Source organism: Urocitellus parryii, chromosome 3, assembly GCF_045843805.1.
Source record: "Urocitellus parryii isolate mUroPar1 chromosome 3, mUroPar1.hap1, whole genome shotgun sequence".
Taxonomy (NCBI): domain Eukaryota; kingdom Metazoa; phylum Chordata; class Mammalia; order Rodentia; family Sciuridae; genus Urocitellus; species Urocitellus parryii.
The window spans coordinates 194,523,218-194,541,662 of NC_135533.1; the positions used below are offsets into that span (position 1 = coordinate 194,523,218).

The 18,445-nt window shown below is 41.0% G+C and overlaps 1 protein-coding gene across 2 annotated transcripts in view; it reads right to left on the reverse strand.

Moving 5' to 3' along the window:
* Oxsr1 (oxidative stress responsive kinase 1) overlaps positions 1 to 8,438 on the reverse strand; it is a 97,493-nt gene extending 89,055 nt beyond the window's left edge. Inside the window, exon 1 of one of the 2 annotated variants that reach the window (XM_026405793.2) lies at positions 8,027 to 8,438. In XM_026405793.2, coding sequence (XP_026261578.1) covers positions 8,027 to 8,096 — 70 coding nt within the window. In that variant the 5' untranslated portion in view covers positions 8,097 to 8,438. The remainder of the gene's footprint in view (positions 1 to 8,026) is intronic. The other variant, XM_026405802.2, reaches the window with a different exon arrangement.
* Between the last annotated feature and the right edge of the window lie 10,007 nt (positions 8,439 to 18,445).

Genomic DNA, 18,445 nt, shown 5'->3' on the forward strand with positions numbered 1-18,445 from the left:
ACCTCTCCTATCATCCTTACAAAAACTATTTTCACAACTATTTTACCTCTGCTCAATATCCTGCAATGATTTTCAATCTTACTCAAAGCAAAAACCAAATTCTGACAATGACTTATCTGATAAGGACCATGCACCTGTACCACTTACCTTTCTGACCTCTTCACCTGTCACTTCACCCTGTCTCCCCCAGCTCTGGCCTCCCTCACCTCCTTCCAATTCCTTATTCACATCAGCATGCTTCTACTTCAGAGCCTTTGTGTTCATTGTTCCCTCTAATTGGAATAAGGTTCCTATAGATAAGCACTTCTCATCTACTTCAGGTCTTAATTCAAATGTCACCTTCTCAGTATGGCTTCCCCTGACCTATTTAAAACCATACCCCACCTCCATCCCTAGTAGTCCCCAGTCCCTAGCACTGCTCTATTTTTCTCCTTCACTACCACCACTAGATTACAAACCCCATGAAAGTGGGAATTTTATCTATTTGCTTTACTACTTTATCTCCAGTATTCAGAACAGTGCCTGGCTTATAACAGCAGTTCAAGAAATATTTGTTTAATGAATTTATCAATCAAGTATAGAATATATTTTCAAGGAGAAAAAAAACCTACTTGCTTGGGTCAGAACAAACATAAAATAACCCAGTCATCTTCAGCATGTCCAAACTGTTACCATCATGAATGATAACATTTATTGTATACTTATTCTGTATACCAAGAACTATACTGAGCACTTTCTTTACTTGTATCCCTTTTTTTCATCTAGCTATTAAAATAATCCCATGAGTTAGGTATTACTGATTTTACAAACAACGTAAGCAAAGGTAAGACTTAAGTCATAGAGTTAATAAGAAGCAATACAGGGCCTCCAAATCGAAACTACATGTTTCAATATTAAATTTTTAATTGGTAGGCAATTACCTCTTTAGTTTCCACACCCCCCCTCCATTGGTACTGGGGATTCAACCTGGAGCACTTATATCACTGAGCTACATACCCAATTCTTTTTGATTTTTTAAAAATTTTTTAAAATATTTTTGTTGTTGTTGTAGATGAAGACAGTACCTTTATTTTCTTTTTTATGTGGAGCTGGAGATGGAACCCAGTGCCTCACGCATGCTAGGCAAGCATTCTACCACTGAGCCACAACCCCAGCCCCCCCAGTTCTTTTTATCTTATTTGATTTTTTGACACAGGGCTCACTATGTTGCTGAGACTGGCCTCGAACTTGCAATCCTCCTGCCTTATCCTCCAGAGTTGCTGGGAATACAGGTGTGCACCACCACACCCAGTCACCTCTTTAGATTAAAGGTAACTTACATATGATTACTATGTTAATTATTTACTTTCAATGTCTTTTTTAAGTATTTTAACTTAAAAAACAAAACCCAAGGCCAACATTTTTAGTTGCTTATCCAACATATAATTTCCTCTTCTTTAATAAGAGAACCCCAACCTATTTTGTTTGAAGTAAAAACATATTACTCAGCTAAAAAGCTTCATTTACCAACTTCCCTTGCCAAAAAAATAAAATAAAAATTACACAGTTCAAACCAATAAATAGAAGTGGAAATCACTGAGTAAGGCACCCAAGAAACGAAGCCCTTTGAACAAGAGCCAATTTAGCTGTCATGTGTCTTTGTCCTTTTGCCACATTCTTCTTCTGGCCCACATGCAAGCATGAAGCTAGAGAGGGAACAACTATCTTGCAGCCATGAGAATGAGAGCTAAAAGCAATGATATGAAAAACCAGGATCATTGGTACCTGACAGTCTGGACTGGCTGCCACCTCCAGTTCTCTTGTCACATAAGGGGAAAAGTATTTATTAAGCCATTGCTATGCCTCATTTGCATTACATGCAGACAAACATAATCCCTATTTTATAGAACCCTATGAAACTGTTGTTTCCCTCACTGAAAATGTTACCTCAGCAGAGTCTCCCAATCAAGGGGAAAATATACCATTACGCATCACTCTATTGATAAGAGCACGAAGATCCTCACATTTATGAAGGGATTTGAGGTGAAGTTCTGAAATCTGTGTTTGGAAACTACTACTTAAATATCAATATGTGTAGCTAATTAAAAACTAATAAAACAAAAAAAAGCAGGGGGAGTAGAGAATAAAGCTTGTGGGTTGCCTTCACCAAAGCCAAGTGAATCATGCCCATCTTAAAGAAGAAGAAAAAATCTTAAACCTAGTCTGAAATTTTCAATTTTCTAAACCTAGTCTTAGGTATATACTAAATATTTATTGAGACTTTCCAAGACATGACAATAAAAGCCACATGGTGCAGACTGGTTTTCATCTTTGCCATCATACTGCACTGTTGGCAATACCACGGTGGCAGGACTTAGACAAGGTATACTATCATGTCTAACATGAATCCCTAAATCCATCTAATTTGAATAAGACCTGGAACTGAGAAAGAAGGAAAAAAAAATGGAAGATGAAGGAATGTTCCAATACACAAGAATAGATTCCAAAATATTGAAGTGTTACAGTGTTACAAGATTACAAATCACATAGTATTTTATATTTTGTCAATACCAAAATTTGAAAATTGTAAATACAAAAAAGAAAGGAGGAAAAAAGTTGGATATAATAACAACCACTTTTTGGACCATTTAATACAATCAATCCATGTAACAGCCCCAATGACACGGGTACTATTACCACCATTTTAGACAAAAGCTAACAGTAAAACCAGTTATATAATTTGTCCCCAAGATCATAAAGCTAGTAAGAGCCAAGATTTGAATTCAAGTCAGTCCACACCTTTATAATAAAAGCCCACACTTTCACAACTACTTCAATACATGTCAAATACAGTATAAAAGGCTCAATAATCCCAATACAAAACTACAGGCTAGAAATGAGCTCAAAAATAGTAAAAAGATAATTAATTATAAGAAGAGCACATACCTTTTTTTTTAACAAATAATTATACATAGATAACTTTTAAAATCTTACAAAAACATGCTTAGGATGATACAATTCTTACAAGAAAGTCCTTTGAATTCCCAATTGGTACACTTTTAATATGTTCCTAGGGAGAGATTTTTTTTTTTTTCGCCTGTAGGATTTTTCCATATTTTTTTGGGGGGGGGGGGGGACAAGGGAAGTTGGTAAATGAAGCTTTCTAGCTGAGTAATATGTTTTTACTTAAAACAAAAGAGATTGGGGTTCTCTTATTAAAGAAGAAGAAATTTATGTTGGATAAGCAACTAAAAATATTGGTAAAATCCTACAGGTGAAAAAAAAACAGAATGAGAGAATAATTAAATATCACAGTGCTAAGTAGCACATGTGAAAAATATTACAGGCCAAATAAATATACAGGTTTTGAAATAATTACACTAATTTCCCTGGAACATAATCCTTTGAAAATTAAATCTAAATGATTTCTCAAATCTTTTTTTTCTAGATTCCAATCATTTGTCTCCTGAAAAAAAAAAAATGATGAAATATAAAGGAATTGTGAAGATTCACTTGAAGGGCTGGGGTTGTGGCTCAGCAGTAGAGTGCTTGCCTCGAACATGTGAGAACCTGGGTTCGATCTTCAGCACCACATAAAAATAAATAAGTGAAATCAAGATATTGTGTCCAACTACAACTAAAAAACAAATATTTTTTAAAAAAAGATTCACTTGAAGATTATAGTTAATTATGAAATACTGTGTTTATGGACTAGGAATTGTAGCTCAGTGGTAGAGCCTTTGCTTAGAGGGTACAAATCCCTAGGTTCAATCCCCAATACTGTCCAAAAATAAAATAAATAAAATAAAAAAGTGACAAATCAAACTTCATCAAAACTTCTGTATTTTAAAAGAACACCACTAGGGCTGGGGATGTGGCTCAAGCGGTAGCGCGTTCGCCTGGCATGCGTGCGGTCCGGGTTCGATCCTCAGCACCACATACAAACAAAAGATGTTGTGTCTGCCAAAAACTAAAATAATAAATATTAAAAATTAAAAAAAAAAAGAACACCACTAAGGGGGCTGCAGTAGTGCTCAGTAGTAAAATGCTTGTCTGGCATGTGTGAGGCCCTGGGTTCAATTCTCAGCACCACATATAAATAAATAAATAAATAAATAAATAATCCATTGACAACTAAAAAAAAAATGTATATATTAAAAAAAAAAAAAAGAAAGACAAGGCTGAGTTGGCTCAGTGGGACAGCACTTGCCTACTATGTGTGAGACCCTGTGTTCAATTCCCAGCACCACACACACACACACACACAAAAAGGAAGACAAATAAAAATACCTGTACTGAAATCATACACCAGATGAAAGACTTATATGAAGAATGAATACACATATACCACTCTCTTTCCCTCTCCTATAAATCAGTAAGAAAACAAAACATAGCAATGGATAATCCAGATAGGCAAAAGATACTGTTATCAGTCATTAGAGAAATAAAAATCAAAACTACAGTAAAATACCACTTCATACCCACCAGGATGGCCATAATCCAAAAGACAGGACAGGGCTGGGGTTGGAGCTCAGGGGCAGAGCGCTTGCCTAGCAGGTGTGAGGCACTGGGTTTGATTCTTAGCACCATGTATCAGTGAAGAAAATAAAGGCCCATTGACAACTAAAAAAATATTTTAAAAAAGACAGGGCTAGGGATATAGCTCAGTGGTAGAATACATGTGAAGTCCCAGGTTGAATCCCCAGTACCACATAAATGTATACAAGATAGCACACAGACAACAAAGCTGACCAGAATGTTGACAAATGGGAATTCTCATACATTAGTTAGAAGAATGTGAAATGGTATAACTACTTTGAAAAAAGATTGGCAGTATCTTAAAAAAATTACCAAATTTATCATATGACCGAGCCATTCCACTCCTGGGATATACTCAAGGAAAATGAAACATGTTCACATGAAGATTTAATGTGAATTCTGATAGCAGCCTTATTCCAAATAGCCAAAAGCAGAAACAATCCAATGTCCATGAACCGATGTCCAATAAAAAGGAACCATGTACTGCAACATGCTACACCACTATGATGAACCTCAAAAAACATTATGCAAAAAAATACAAATACAAAAGACTACATATTATATGATTGCATTTATATGAAACATCCAGAGCAAATCTATAAAGACAGAAAGTAGATTTGTGGTTGCCTGGGGCTAAGGGTGGGTATAGGGAGTTACTACAAATGGACATGAGACATCTTTTTGGCATGACGGAAATATTTTAAAACTGGCCTTTGGTGATGACTGACCAACTCTGTAAATTCACCTTTAATCAGGTAGACTTTTAAAAAATCATGTTATATGGATTCCATTTATGTGAAAAGTTCAAAAAACACAATCTATAGAGGAAAAAAATAGATTTGTGGTTACCTGAGACTGGGGAAGGGAAGAGAGATTAACTATGAAAAGGCACAAGGGAATCTCACTGGGCTGATAGAAATATCCTAAAATGGGGTGATGGCAACAATTATACAGCAAACTTACTAAAACACTGTTACATTTTATAAATAAAATAAGAACATTTTATAGTATTAAATGTAAAAGTTGTTTTAAAAAATAACCTAATCAGGGGCTGGGGACGTGGCTCAAGCGGTAGCGCGCTCGCCTGGCATGCGTGCAGCCCGGGTTCGATCCTCAGCACCACATGCAAACAAAGATGTTGTGTCTGCCGATAACTAAAAAAAAATAAATATTAAAATTCTCTCTCAAAAAAAAAAAAAATAACCTAATCAAATCACAGTAGAGTTCTTAACCTTTGATGAGCCTTGGACTACTCTGTGGTTAATGGGAAAAGAAGTAACCCTATCCTGAAGGACTGGATGTCACTCTCTATTGCCCACTTACAGACAATTTATGGTTCTGAGGACACCAAATTAATAATATCACTAACTCTCTAGAGCCTTTGCAAATCTGAAATTCCATGTCATCTCAACAACAAACATACTAAGAATGACTACAGCCACCCTTTCCACCTTAGAAAGAAGTATCCCTACCAGAAAATAAAGCAAAACTCCTCTTCTAAAATAACTGTAGAGAGGCCTTTCTTTATTTTTCTGTTATCATTTTGGAATCTCCCATTTAATCCCTTAGTTCAATATGAAACCCTAATTAAGGGACCCAGAAGTAATCAATCAAAAACAGAGATCTCGCTGGGTGGGTGGCACAGGCCTGTAATCCCAGCTACTCAGAAGGCTGAGCAAGAGGATAGCAAATCTGGGGACAGCCTGGCAACTTAGTGGAGACCCTGTCTCAAAATTTAAAAAAAAAAAAAAAAAAATTTTAAAGGCTAAGGATGTAACTTAATGTTAAAGACTCCCAAAGTTCAATCCCCAGCACCCCTCCCCAAAAAGATCTAACTAGCTCAATCAATACATGTCAAAGACCCAACATGTAGCAAGGACATAGACCCAAGAAGTGACTTAAAGTAAAAGATATGGTATCTTTTAGATAAAACTTAGCTTAGGCTGTTTTAAAACCAGAAACAAAGCCATGCATAGTGGCACATGCCTGTAATCCCAGCAGCTCAGGAGGCTGAGGCAGAAGGATTGCAAATTCAAAGCCAGCCGCGGCAACTTAGTAAGGCCCTGTCTGTCTCAAAATAAAAAATAAAAAGGGCTAGCGGTGTGGCTCAGTGTTTAAGTGCCCCTGGGTTCAATCCCCAGTACCAAAACAAACAAACAAAACAACCAAGAGGCAAGAAAAGTGGGGGGAAATAAAAAAGTTGACATTTCTTTAAAACACAGACACAATGCTGATAACATTGACAGCCAGGCAAGACAGCTCAAGAGTCTTCAGTTAGTCTTTGTTATAAAACTAATTTTAGCACAGCATGCTGGCAAAGTAGACAATTCTTCCTCCAATACACAGGGGTCTGCTCATGTCAGCTGGATTGAGCCTCTGTTTAGCTAAACCCACCCCCTTTTGATTTCTAAGGTCACTTGAGTTATTGTTGTCCAACAAACAGTACCCTCATCCACAGTCCCCAACCTCCCCCTTATCACTAAGCCTCTCTGAAAATTACAATCCACCTTTGTGAAAGTTTTGGTCTCTGCCAACTAGTATTCCTGGACCCCCTTCAAATTCACTCTAGCACAGCAGTCAGATCTATCAGATCGTGTCATATCCCTGGTTGAAGACCTCCAATGACACTTAAAAATAAAATTTCAAAATCCTTACATGGCTGAACAGGTCCCTAAGATCTGGCTCCCCCTTATCTCTACCTATGCCAGCCTTCCTTCGGGTCCTAAAACATATCAAGTTCTTTCCCTCTCCAGGGCCTTTGCATTTCTTCATCCTTCAGTTAAGGGGAAAAAACAAGTCTTCCCTAGGCTCTTAAAGACTCACTTCTCATCCTTCAGAGCTCAATTTAAATATCACTGCTTCAGAAAAAGAATTTTCCCTGAAATCACCCTAACTTGGTCTCCAGGTTATTCTCTATTTGAACATCTTATTTCCTTCCCATCACCTGCCAAAATCTGTTCTTTTTAATTCTTTTTTTTTTTTTTTTTTGACTACTTACTTAATGTCTACCTCCCTGACCAGCAAGTCCGTTGGAAGGAAACAGAAGTTGGGTCTACATTCCTCAGCGCAGTACCTGCAGCTTCCCCAGCAACGTCTGGCACTTCCTGGCGGGGTTCTCGAACGGATGCAGGAATGAATCTACCTTACAATCCCAGAAATAGGGGGCTCAGCCCGCAACTCCAATATCCCACTTCTCACACGACCCCCAAAAGGCCTCTCCCACACCAGCACTTCTCTTGCTCTTCAAGACAATCTGTCGCTCGCGTGCAAGCATCTGTCAAATGTACACAAATCTTCCACGAGCCCCTCAAGCCCCACCCCACCCCGCCTCACAAGCGCTCCACCAACCCCGTGCTTCATACACGCGCCTAACAAACCTCTGGCCCCACGAGCGCCCCTCCAATTCCCGTGAATGCTGCAATCCTCGAGTTTCCGCAGCTCCCCACGTTCCCGCGTGTCACCCGCCGCCCAGCGTGACGCCTCCCCCCTCAGCGGCGCCTGCTCTCACCGATCACCTCCTGCAGCTCATAATCGTCCCTGTTGATGGACCAGGGCAGGGCGCTCGAGTCCTCAGTCATGACGGCGGCAGCGGCTCTCGGTCCTCCCTCAAACTCGCTGACCTCTCTCGTCTCCTCGCCGCGCGGCTCCCCACCCCCAACCGCCGCCGCCGCGCCCCCACCAACTGCCTAGGGAACAGCCGCCGGTCGGACAGCGCCTGGGTGCGAGGTCACTGCACGGCAAAGCGACCAGGGTTCACAGCTGCAACGTATCTCGCCTCCTGGTCCTCCGCGTCCAGCACTCTTCGTCCGGGTCCACGTCCCAGCCTCGGCCTCCGCAGCAGCCGCAACAGAAGGTTCTCCTGGGCCCAACCCCTCTGTCCCGCCCTCCACCCGAGCCCCACGCACGGGCCAAACTTTCCCTTCTCCCTCCACCTGCCGACACGCAGCGCGCTGACGTCACCGCGCCGGTCACGCCCCGCCTCGGCCCCGCCTCCAGCGGCCATCTCAAGTGTGGCTGGTTACTTAGCAAGCAAGTAAAAACTCCAAGAAGTTGTAAGTTGAGGGTGAAAGGAAAGAAATGTGAAGGAAGGAGTTCTTCAAGGGCATCGAAAATCCAAAGAAGAGACAAAAATACTACAGAGGTAGTGGGTAGCCACACTAAGCATGGCGACCAGAGACGCCAAGTAAGGAGGGAGGAGCCACTTCTAGAGGCCCGGGCACGTTGCCGTCTCCGTCGTCGCATTCATTGGTTGGTTTGAGACGGAATGAAAAGAGCAACGGGTGTGTGTGGATGCCAGTCACAACTTTAGTCCCGCCACCAGGCTCTCAGCTAGTGTCTCGGCGGTAGGATTCCAGTCCTTCAAGATCTTCTGTACTTTGCTCTCCTAACCCCTTTATCTGCAGTGACGTCACGACGTAACCGTCACACCCTGGAGACGTGCAAATTGCTCCTGAGGGTGTGGAGAAACCCAAGGGAGCGGCTGGGTGGGGTCGCTTTTGAGTGTGGATAACTGCCAACTAGGATTAAAGGCCTCGAGCTGCCAGCAGAGTGGAACCGGAAGTTTGCCCCGTGACGACATTTTTTTTTCAAGGCGGAAGTTCTCTGCAGCGTCCGACGCGGCGCGCCCTCCAGCGTCTTCTTGGAGAGAAACGAGTTCTGTGGGTTCTCAGCTTTAGGACTGGAGCTCAAACGAGCACCTTCCTTGCAGTCCTCGAGATCATCTATTTTTTCCCCGTGACGCGGCTGGGGCTGTTAAAGTAAGAGCCGGCTCACGCAGCTTGGGGTCATTTCAAAGGCCTTGAATTTTGTGCACCCTTACTGAACCTCACTTTTCTCAGGTTTACTAGATGGGGCCACTGAACAACGCTTTGGTAGCATGGCCAAAAAGAAAACAAGCCTCGGCTGATAGGACTTGGTGCGAAACTTCTTAACTGAACACCTCAGTCCAAACACAATCACCAAAGGAAGAGACCTTCACCGAGCCACGCATTGGAAACCCGGTGCTGAGCCCTCCTGTAGGAAGTCCACTGGCCCGTGAAGGGTAGCAAGTCTCCTCCTGGTTGATGGGATTGGAGAACGTTTCATGGACGCAATAGAGTTTGAGCCTGACCGTGCAAAGCTAACATGATTTCAACAGATGGAAATTGAGAGACCATTGCAATCATAGCAAAGGTGCCAGACTTCCAGAAGGCATGGCACAGCCCTTACTACAGAAATCGGTTTCAGCCATTAATACTGACACCTTTGTTACTGCCGGTGCTACCTTTTTTCTTTTTTGCGGGGAGAAGAGGAGCTACATCTGATGGTAAAAGTTAGAAATCTCAAGGTTTGTGCCAATAGAAAGACCCACAAACCAAAGATTAACTTGGGATTGTTAGGCTATGTGGACCATGAACAGACCAGAATTTTTTTTTTTTCACATCCATGATATCGTATGAATAATAGTAAAGACTTCAGGGAAAGATTTGAAAAACCTTCCTTCCTCTCTTCCCCTTCCCCCGAGAAAAGGAACTACTTACTAATCCAATGGTGAAAATTAAAGATGTTATTTGGCCCACGTTGTTGGGCAGTCACTATATGACCTCTACCTCCTGAACACACATGGGTTGATGCATTATTCAAACTAGAACCTCCTCTGCAGATCTGGTCATTTTATTTTCTCTGTGGCTTGATAGAGGTTACTATGATTTTTAATGAACAAAGACCTGGTGACTGTTCTAGGCCAGAAGTCCAAACCTCAACCCCTTTCTCAGCCTGTGGAGTATCTTCCCATGTGAGAATGCTGTCATAAACGGAATACAGTGGTGACCAAAGCAGCCTTAGTTCCTCTTTTTGTAGAGAATATGGTTTTCTTAGAGAGGAGTAAACAACAAATAGATAAGTAATTTTAAGTTACAAATTATCATGCAGGAAAAGGTAGTTATACTGTGATAGAGAATAATTAGGAAACCAGCCAGGCAAAGAGTGGGTGGTGGTGGTGGTTTTGGACCAGAGGTTGAACCCAAGAGCCACTGAGCCACATCCCCAGTCCTTTTCATTGTGAGACAGGGTCTCTTGCTAAGTTATCACTAAGTTGCTTGGGGCCTCCATAAATTGCTAAGCCTGACTTTGAATTTTCAGTTCTCCTGTCTCAGCCTCCTGAGCCTCTGGGGTTATAGGCATGTGCCACCGCACTCAGTTAAGAGTGTTTTTAAAAAACAGGATTCAGGGGGATTTAGCCACATTTGAAGCTATTAATAATACTTGGTATTCCAGTTGTGTTGCTGGGCCAGGTGTGCTGTAATCCCAGCAGCTCAGGAGACTGAGACAGGAGGATCACACGTTGAAAGCCAGCCTCAGCAACAGTGAGGCGCCAAGCAACTAAGACCCTGCCTCTAAATAAAATACAAAATAGGGGTGGGGATGTGATTCAGTGGTTGAGTGCCCCTGAGTTCATTCCCTGATTACTCCCCACCCCCCCCCCAAAAAAAAAACAGTTGTGTTGCTGGTTTTTGCATATGGCTCCCTCAGTAATTATTTTAGGAAAGAGAGAAAGAGAAGAAAGTAGGGTAATTCTGGAACCCTGTGCCTTATATCACAATTTCCTCAGATCTTACCCAGGATTCTTGAATGTATGACAAATTTTCCTGGTGAGAAGGACCTTGTTTTTCCCCTCATTGTCAAAAGAGTTCCTGACTTAGATTCAGTTTCCCCTAAAATCAGGCTCTGAGACTGACCAGGATTTAGGTGCAAATAGTTTGTCCAGGAGGTTACCCCAGGAGGTGCTCTGTAGGAATGGAGCAGTGAGACAGGAAGGGAAGGACGGCTGTTAAAGGGTACATTAACAAGGGGTTACTGTACGGCTCAGTCATGTCAGGAGACACCTAAGAACTAAAACATCTTAGAATGGTTCCACTTGACAAAGAAGGTGAGTTGTTAAACCACAAACTCCTTTTCTTCTTTAATAAGTTAACACTTGGCCTGGAGATGTAGCTCAATGGTAGTGCTTGCCTAGCATGCAAGTAGGCCCTGGGTTAATCCCCAGTACCACCAAAAAAGAAGCTCAGTACTTTGAAGAACACATTTCTAAGACCAGAAAAAGCTACAGACAATCATAGGTGCTCTTTCTCATGTATTAGGACACTGAAAGCAACCTTTGCTGCAGGCCCAAAGACTATGAGCAGGGTGTAGCCAGCATCTACCATTTTGTGTAAACCTAAAACATGAAAATCACTCTGGATTGAGAAACCAAGAGTGAAAGTGTATTCATGCTTTGCCTTCTTACTGTCATCCCTAAGCAACTTATCAGCCTTGTATTTTGCTTTTACACCTTCAGGATAGAGAAGGAAAGACTAGGGACATCCTTAGTAATCACTAGTAATTATAGAGCTATAATAATTCAAGTTTTATAGGTGTTTTGTGTGTGTGTGTGTGTGTGTGTGTGTGTGTGTGTGTGACTGGAGATTAAACCCAGGACCTCACACATAAATCACTATACCTTATCCCCATCCCTGTTTTTCTTTTTTCTTTTTTTGAAACAGTCACTAAGCTGCCCAGGCTGGCCTTGAACTTGGAGTCGTCCTGCCTCAGCCTCCTAAATTACAGACATGTTTACATTACAGACATGTTTTACTATATGCCTGGCTTTATAGACCCTTTATGAAAGAAACTGAAGTCTGAACATTAATATAGAAATGTGAGAAACTAAGAAAAGCACAATTTTATGTTGCTGGGATGAACTGACTTTCTCAGTTCCCTATCAGTATCTGCACTAACAGTAGACTCTTAAAATCTGTTCCCTACCATCAAACCCTTTATCATATGCCAACTGTAGTGTGATGTCATCCCTTGTTATGAGAAGGGACAATAACCTTGCATAGTGTACTCTGCTTAATGTCTGGAACAGTGCCATGTAAAGGCACACATTGTCATAGTGTTGATTAAAGAGTATAACTTAGAATCTGAAGCCTACAAGAAACTGACATCTTGATAAATTCAGAAATGAATGTCCAAGGCACTCAGGTCCTATAAGATAAGTAGGTATATAGATTATTTTAGGTGGGTAGTGGGGAATCAGTCAATACAAGGAATCTTATCATTGCTAGACTTGGAACAAGAGAGGAGCTTCAGAGTCTCCCAAGCTGACAACATGCCAGCTTGATGAGCTTCAGCTGAATTGAGCAGAAGGCAGGAAATACCTGACTGAGGTAGAGCTGGTTCCTAAATGCCATCAATGTTTCAAACAATATCTCTTAAAGGTTTCATGTGTCTGTGCCAGTATTGGTAGTGGTACATATTTGTAATCCCAGCTACTTGGGAGCCTGAGACAGGAAAATTACAAGTTCAAGGCTAACCTGAGTAACTTAGTAGACCTCATCTCAAAATTAATGTTTTTTTATTTCTGAAGTATGGCTCAATGGTAGAGAACTTGCCTACCATATGTAAGGCCATGGGTTTCATCTCCAGTAACATACACGCACTCACAAAAGTGTAATATGACTAAAAATCTACTTCATTAAGATATTTATTGTAGCATTATTATAAAGGGGGGAAATTAGAAACAATCTGTGAGTCTATTGATAGAGAACTGGTAATTATATATATTATGTGGAAGATCTTAGGACACATAAGAAGTTTGTGAGTGTAATTTAACTCTAGCTGAAGTAACAACCTAAAAATTAATCTAAAAATCTTAGTTTTCATACACACACACACACAGGGTAATGTCTCTTTCATTCTATCATCCTTCCCATCTCCACCACCCCAGTCCTCCCCTCTGCACATTCCAAAGTTCCTTCATTCTTCCCTACCCACCCCCTCACTATGGATCAACATCCACTTATTAGAGAAAACATTTAGCCTTTGTTTTGGGGGGATTGGCTTATTTCATTTAGCATGATATTTTCTACTTCCATCCATTTACCCGCAGATGCCATAATTTCATTCTTCTTTAAGGCTGAGTAATATTCCATTGTACACATGTACCAGATTTTCTTTATCCATTCATCTGTTGATTGATTGGTTCAATAGTTTAGCTTTTGTGGACACCACAATCTTATAAGGTGTCTTTGGAATCCTCTACTAGATCCTCCATATTGAGCCAGCCCATCAGTTCAAAGAACACTTACAAACATGGGCCAACAGTAGATGCTGTGTCCATTACTTTTTTCCGTGTGTGTGTGTGTGTGTGTGTGTGTGTGTGTGTGTCCATTGCTTGTGAGGAAATCCCAAGTCAAGGAAACTGGGAAATAGTTTCCCATGTGCTCAGGAAGAAGAAACTGATGGTACTGGTGAGCAGCTAACCAATTTGCTACACCTGCTAACTTTGGTGGTACACAGGTTAAGGACTTGTTGAGGATAAAAGTAGAAAGACTATATAAACTTTTATACATTTTGAAGTTGTAAGTCCAAGTATTGCCTATTAAAAGAACAATTTTTATGACTTTTTGGTTAATTTGAAAAGTAATCACATAAATAATATATTTTTCTTAGTTAAATATAGGCTGACAAACAATATGAAGATCAATTGTCCAAAAAATGGAAGAGAGCCAGGCATAGTGGCATGTGCCTATAATCCAGCTACTTGGGACTGAGGCAGGAGGGTCACAAGTTGGAGGCAACATAATGAGATCCCATTTCCAAAAAAGATAATTCCATAAAAATATCTTGGGAGCCCATAAACATAAACCTTCACTACATTAATAATCAAAAAAGTACAAATTAAAACTAAAATGAGAAAATTTCAACCCTCCAGATGGGCAAAAAAAAATTAAAGCCACATAATATTAAGTGTTGGCCAAGATAAAAAACAACAGAATCTGCCATCCTCTGTAATTTGGAATGTAAATTGATGTAAGGTCTTTGGAAAACAATGTGATATTACCTATGCTGCCCCTACATTCCAACAATCCTACGCCTAAATATTTACCTAAAATAAACTCTTATACATGTGTATTCCAAGTAACATACAAGAATACCATCATCAGGCATGTTTTGTAATGACTAAGGAAACCAGGGGAATAAAATCTTAAAATATTCGTACGATGGATACTATACACCAGCAGAAATGTAGGAACCCTATGCAAAATAAATTGGATAAATCTGAAAACAATGCTGATAGAAATGAAGTAGCAGGATGGGGGTGAAGTTCATTGGTAGAACCAATGCATTCAATCCCCCACCTCAAAAGATAAATAACAAAAAAACTATATAGGGTACAATTCCATTCACAAAAAAATAAAATAAAAAGCGGGTACAATTGAATGAATTTTTTTTTTTTAGATTGTATACTTGAGAAGAGCAAGAGAACAAAATTCAGTTTGTTGATTATCCGTGGGGGAAGGAAGGCTATACACCCACAATAGAGTATAGGGAGGACTTACTAGAAACAAATGTTTCACTTCTCAAAACCACAAGTATTCATATATATTAATATGCTCTTTTTAGGTGAGTTTCACAATTTGTAAGGTTTGGTTTCTCACATCTCAGGTAGTAGCAATGTTTATGGCATCCATGCTTCAGCCCCTTCCCCTCTTTCAGACCTAGGGAACTTCAGCCAGCACTCTCCAGTGTGGTCTCATGGTGCCTGCCTTAGCCTGTCACTCAGGCCACACCTCCTTCCAGGAATGCCTTCACTTCAGCCCCACCTATCTGGGTCTTACTTTCTCTTCCAGAAGCAGCAATGGCCCAGCCTCCCTCCTACCCCACCGGCCCACAGGAATGCTTTTTCTGAAATTGTTCCAGCCCTGAGGACAATCTTGAGTGCTGATTTCCTCTTTTAGACCATTTCTGGACACTTAGCCTGTGCTGCCCTGTACCCATAGTCTTTTTGTGTGTGTAAATAGTCTGTATTTCAAATTAGGTTGTGGGTGGCCTGTGGGGAGTGAGGATATTTTAAGATAAGAAGTAAAGGATTTTTATGACATTTATGGGGATGTGCCCACCTGTGCCATGCCAGCACAAGGGCAGTGTGGAAATTTATAAAGAGCTGTTTTTCTTTCCTTTTTTTAGAAAAATTGACAAAATATTATATACCAGTTTGAACCTCAAGAATATTAGAATATCCAGGGGGAGGGAGCATAATTTACAAAAAAAAAAAAAAAATCCCAAAATACAGATATCCATCAATAGCTAAACTAGGAACTAAATACTCATTTAACTTCTAATAACTTGATATCCCCCAATCTCTGAACTCAGGAACTGAATAAAGTCAGACCGCATAAAATATTATGCCTAGTTTCATAATATAAATTCAGAGAAAAAGCCCAATAAAACCTCATGGCAACAATTAAACTGTCAGGCACTGTGCAATATAAATACTTCTACTCAGTAAAATAGCCTTGTGAGGTTTTATAGGTGAGGAAATAAACTTAGAAAGGTTAAAAAAAAAACTTGCCTTCAGAAATTCCTGGAAATGCTGAGCATAGCTCATGTCTTATTTTGAGTGCTCTGTAAATATAATTGCTACTAATCAGCTGGTGGGAATAGAGTAAGAGCATTATAGAGACAGAGGTTGAACAACAGTGCTACATAGTTTGATTCAGGTCTTCTTACTCAGGAAAAACAGGTTTCAACCACCATCTGCAGGATGTCACACCAGTTGCTGCTGTATCACTGCTTGCTTAAATTTCTCATTGCAAAATCTGATTAAGGAAATCAAGACTTTCTCCTTGATTCCTAGTGGATTGGAAGCCTTGTTTGCCCTTAGCACCCAACATGAATGATTGAATTAGGGTTGTGTAACTGTAAATATCAGAGTCCTCTACCTATCTGACCATTGAGTTGGAAATCTTAGGACACCAAGAAAGAGTTTTCCTGGTACACTGGTCCATCAGGTTGGACAGGCACCTCAACCCGCTCTTGTGCAATGGAGATGGTGTACACTGAGTAGGTGCAAAGGCACAGTGACCTCTTCTCACATGCAACCCCACTGCCTGCCTATGTCTCCTCCAGCCTTCCACTTGTGCCCCCAAAGGGAACAGACCTGATTGCATAATGAAGAAAAAGAAAGCACAGGCCTCATTTCTTTTGCTTATTTTGAATCAATTCTCTCTGCTCCCCCTGCCTCTTGACCTGTTTCTTTTTTTTGTTTTGTTTTGTTTTTTTTTTTTTTAAAGAGAGAGTGAGAGAGGGGAGAGAGAGAGAGAGAGAGAGAGAGAATTTTCAATATTTATTTTTTTTTTTTAGTTCTCGGCGGACACAACATCTTTGTTGGTATGTGGTGCTGAGGATCGAACCCGGGCCGCACGCATGCCAGGCGAGCGTGCTACCGCTTGAGCCACATCCCCAGCCCATTGACCTGTTTCTTAAGGTAGAAGCTGAGGTCATTTGATTTGCAGCTGTCCTTTTGACTTCTTAGCTTCCTAAAATCTGTTTCCCATGAGCCTCTGTTTAGCTGGGTAGGAAGGGTAATCTTAAACTTGCCTATTATCTACCCTACTGAATGGGGAGGTCAGAGCTTAAACTCCACTCTAAGGTCCTGGGGAGCTCCCACTCTGTCAGGGTCCATTGCTCTGTACCAGGAAAGCAGCCCCAGTTCTGGATGATGGATCATGATCTCCTTTTTAGGCTAGTTTGTCACAATTGTGCACATGAAGAGTAATTCATAAATGTTTATACAATGCATTTCATAGAGACTGAGGGGCAGTCTGATGGACCAGTGCACCAGGTAACACCCAGGTCAGAACAGGTGCTTTTTGGATTGATCAGCTATCCCCACGCCTTGTCCTCTACCTGTGTACCACCAGTAATCATCATTTTATTTGCAATGATATGAACACCATGAATTTCCAGGATGCCAGTAAGGAGGCTATCCCTGCCCTCCTCAACACATGAGCAACTCAATTCCAAAATCCTATTTTAAGGCCACTTCTCGTATCAATCATTGTGCCAGTCAGGAGTCAACAGGAAATGAACTGTGCAGTCAAAATGGATAATCTGAGATCAGTTTCATAAAGAAGCTATTTGTAAAGTCAAGGGCAAGGTGGAGGGAAATCTAAAGGACGAATACTATACTCCAGGGCTAGTGACCTTGGGAAGCCATGACCACACAGAACCCTGAGGGAGCAATGAACAGAGGACTACAGGAGCCAGTAGGGGAAAAGGAAAGAGAGGCTACCTGAAAGCAGCTGCATCTTTGGTAGAGAAAACAAGAGGATAAATACACTGACCTCACTCACTTCCTGCTCTCTGATCTCCAGCTGGTTCCACCCAAGGCCCAAACCCAATAGCAAACCAGAGCCCATGGGGAGCACAGAGCCTGCTGGAGAGCAAGGGGAGGAGTTGTGGAAGAGAAGAAAGACAATATTAATATTAGCACATGAGCCCATCTAGTTTAAACAAACAGGAAATTTGCTCTCACATACCTGAAAATCCCAGCAGTAAAACTAGAAGTAGGGGTTCACATGATGTCGTTGGTGCCAGACCCTGGGAACTTTGACTCAATGAGAAGAGAAATAAAACCAAGTCAGGCAAAAACTTTATGGGGACCCCTTCTTGGGAAAAGAAACACAGCTGGGACAAGAAGGTATCTGTCTGGCCCACTGCAACAACAAAAGAAGCTAGTGTTATTGTATTGGCTGCTCGAAAGGGTGAGGTGTAAGACTTGCCCTGATGAGGAAAATGAAAGGACCCTGGCTCTAATGGTGCACCTAGTCCTGTTTGAGGATGGATAAATGAAGAACATTTCTTATCTGACAAACTGAAGGTTAAGGTGAGACCTTTTAAATGGCTGTCAGGTTATGAGCTAAGACCCAGGACATTTGCTCTTTGGCCCTGCTACTTCATCATCAGTAGCTGGCTTGTTTCTCTTTGCAGTTCCCTACACAGTGTAGTCCCATCATGTTCCAAAGTGGCTACAGAACTTAACCTTTTTTTTTTTTTTTTTCAAGTACACTGGGATCTGTCAAGGGCTGCAGTGTATCTTATTGACTCTGGCTGGGTTTCATGA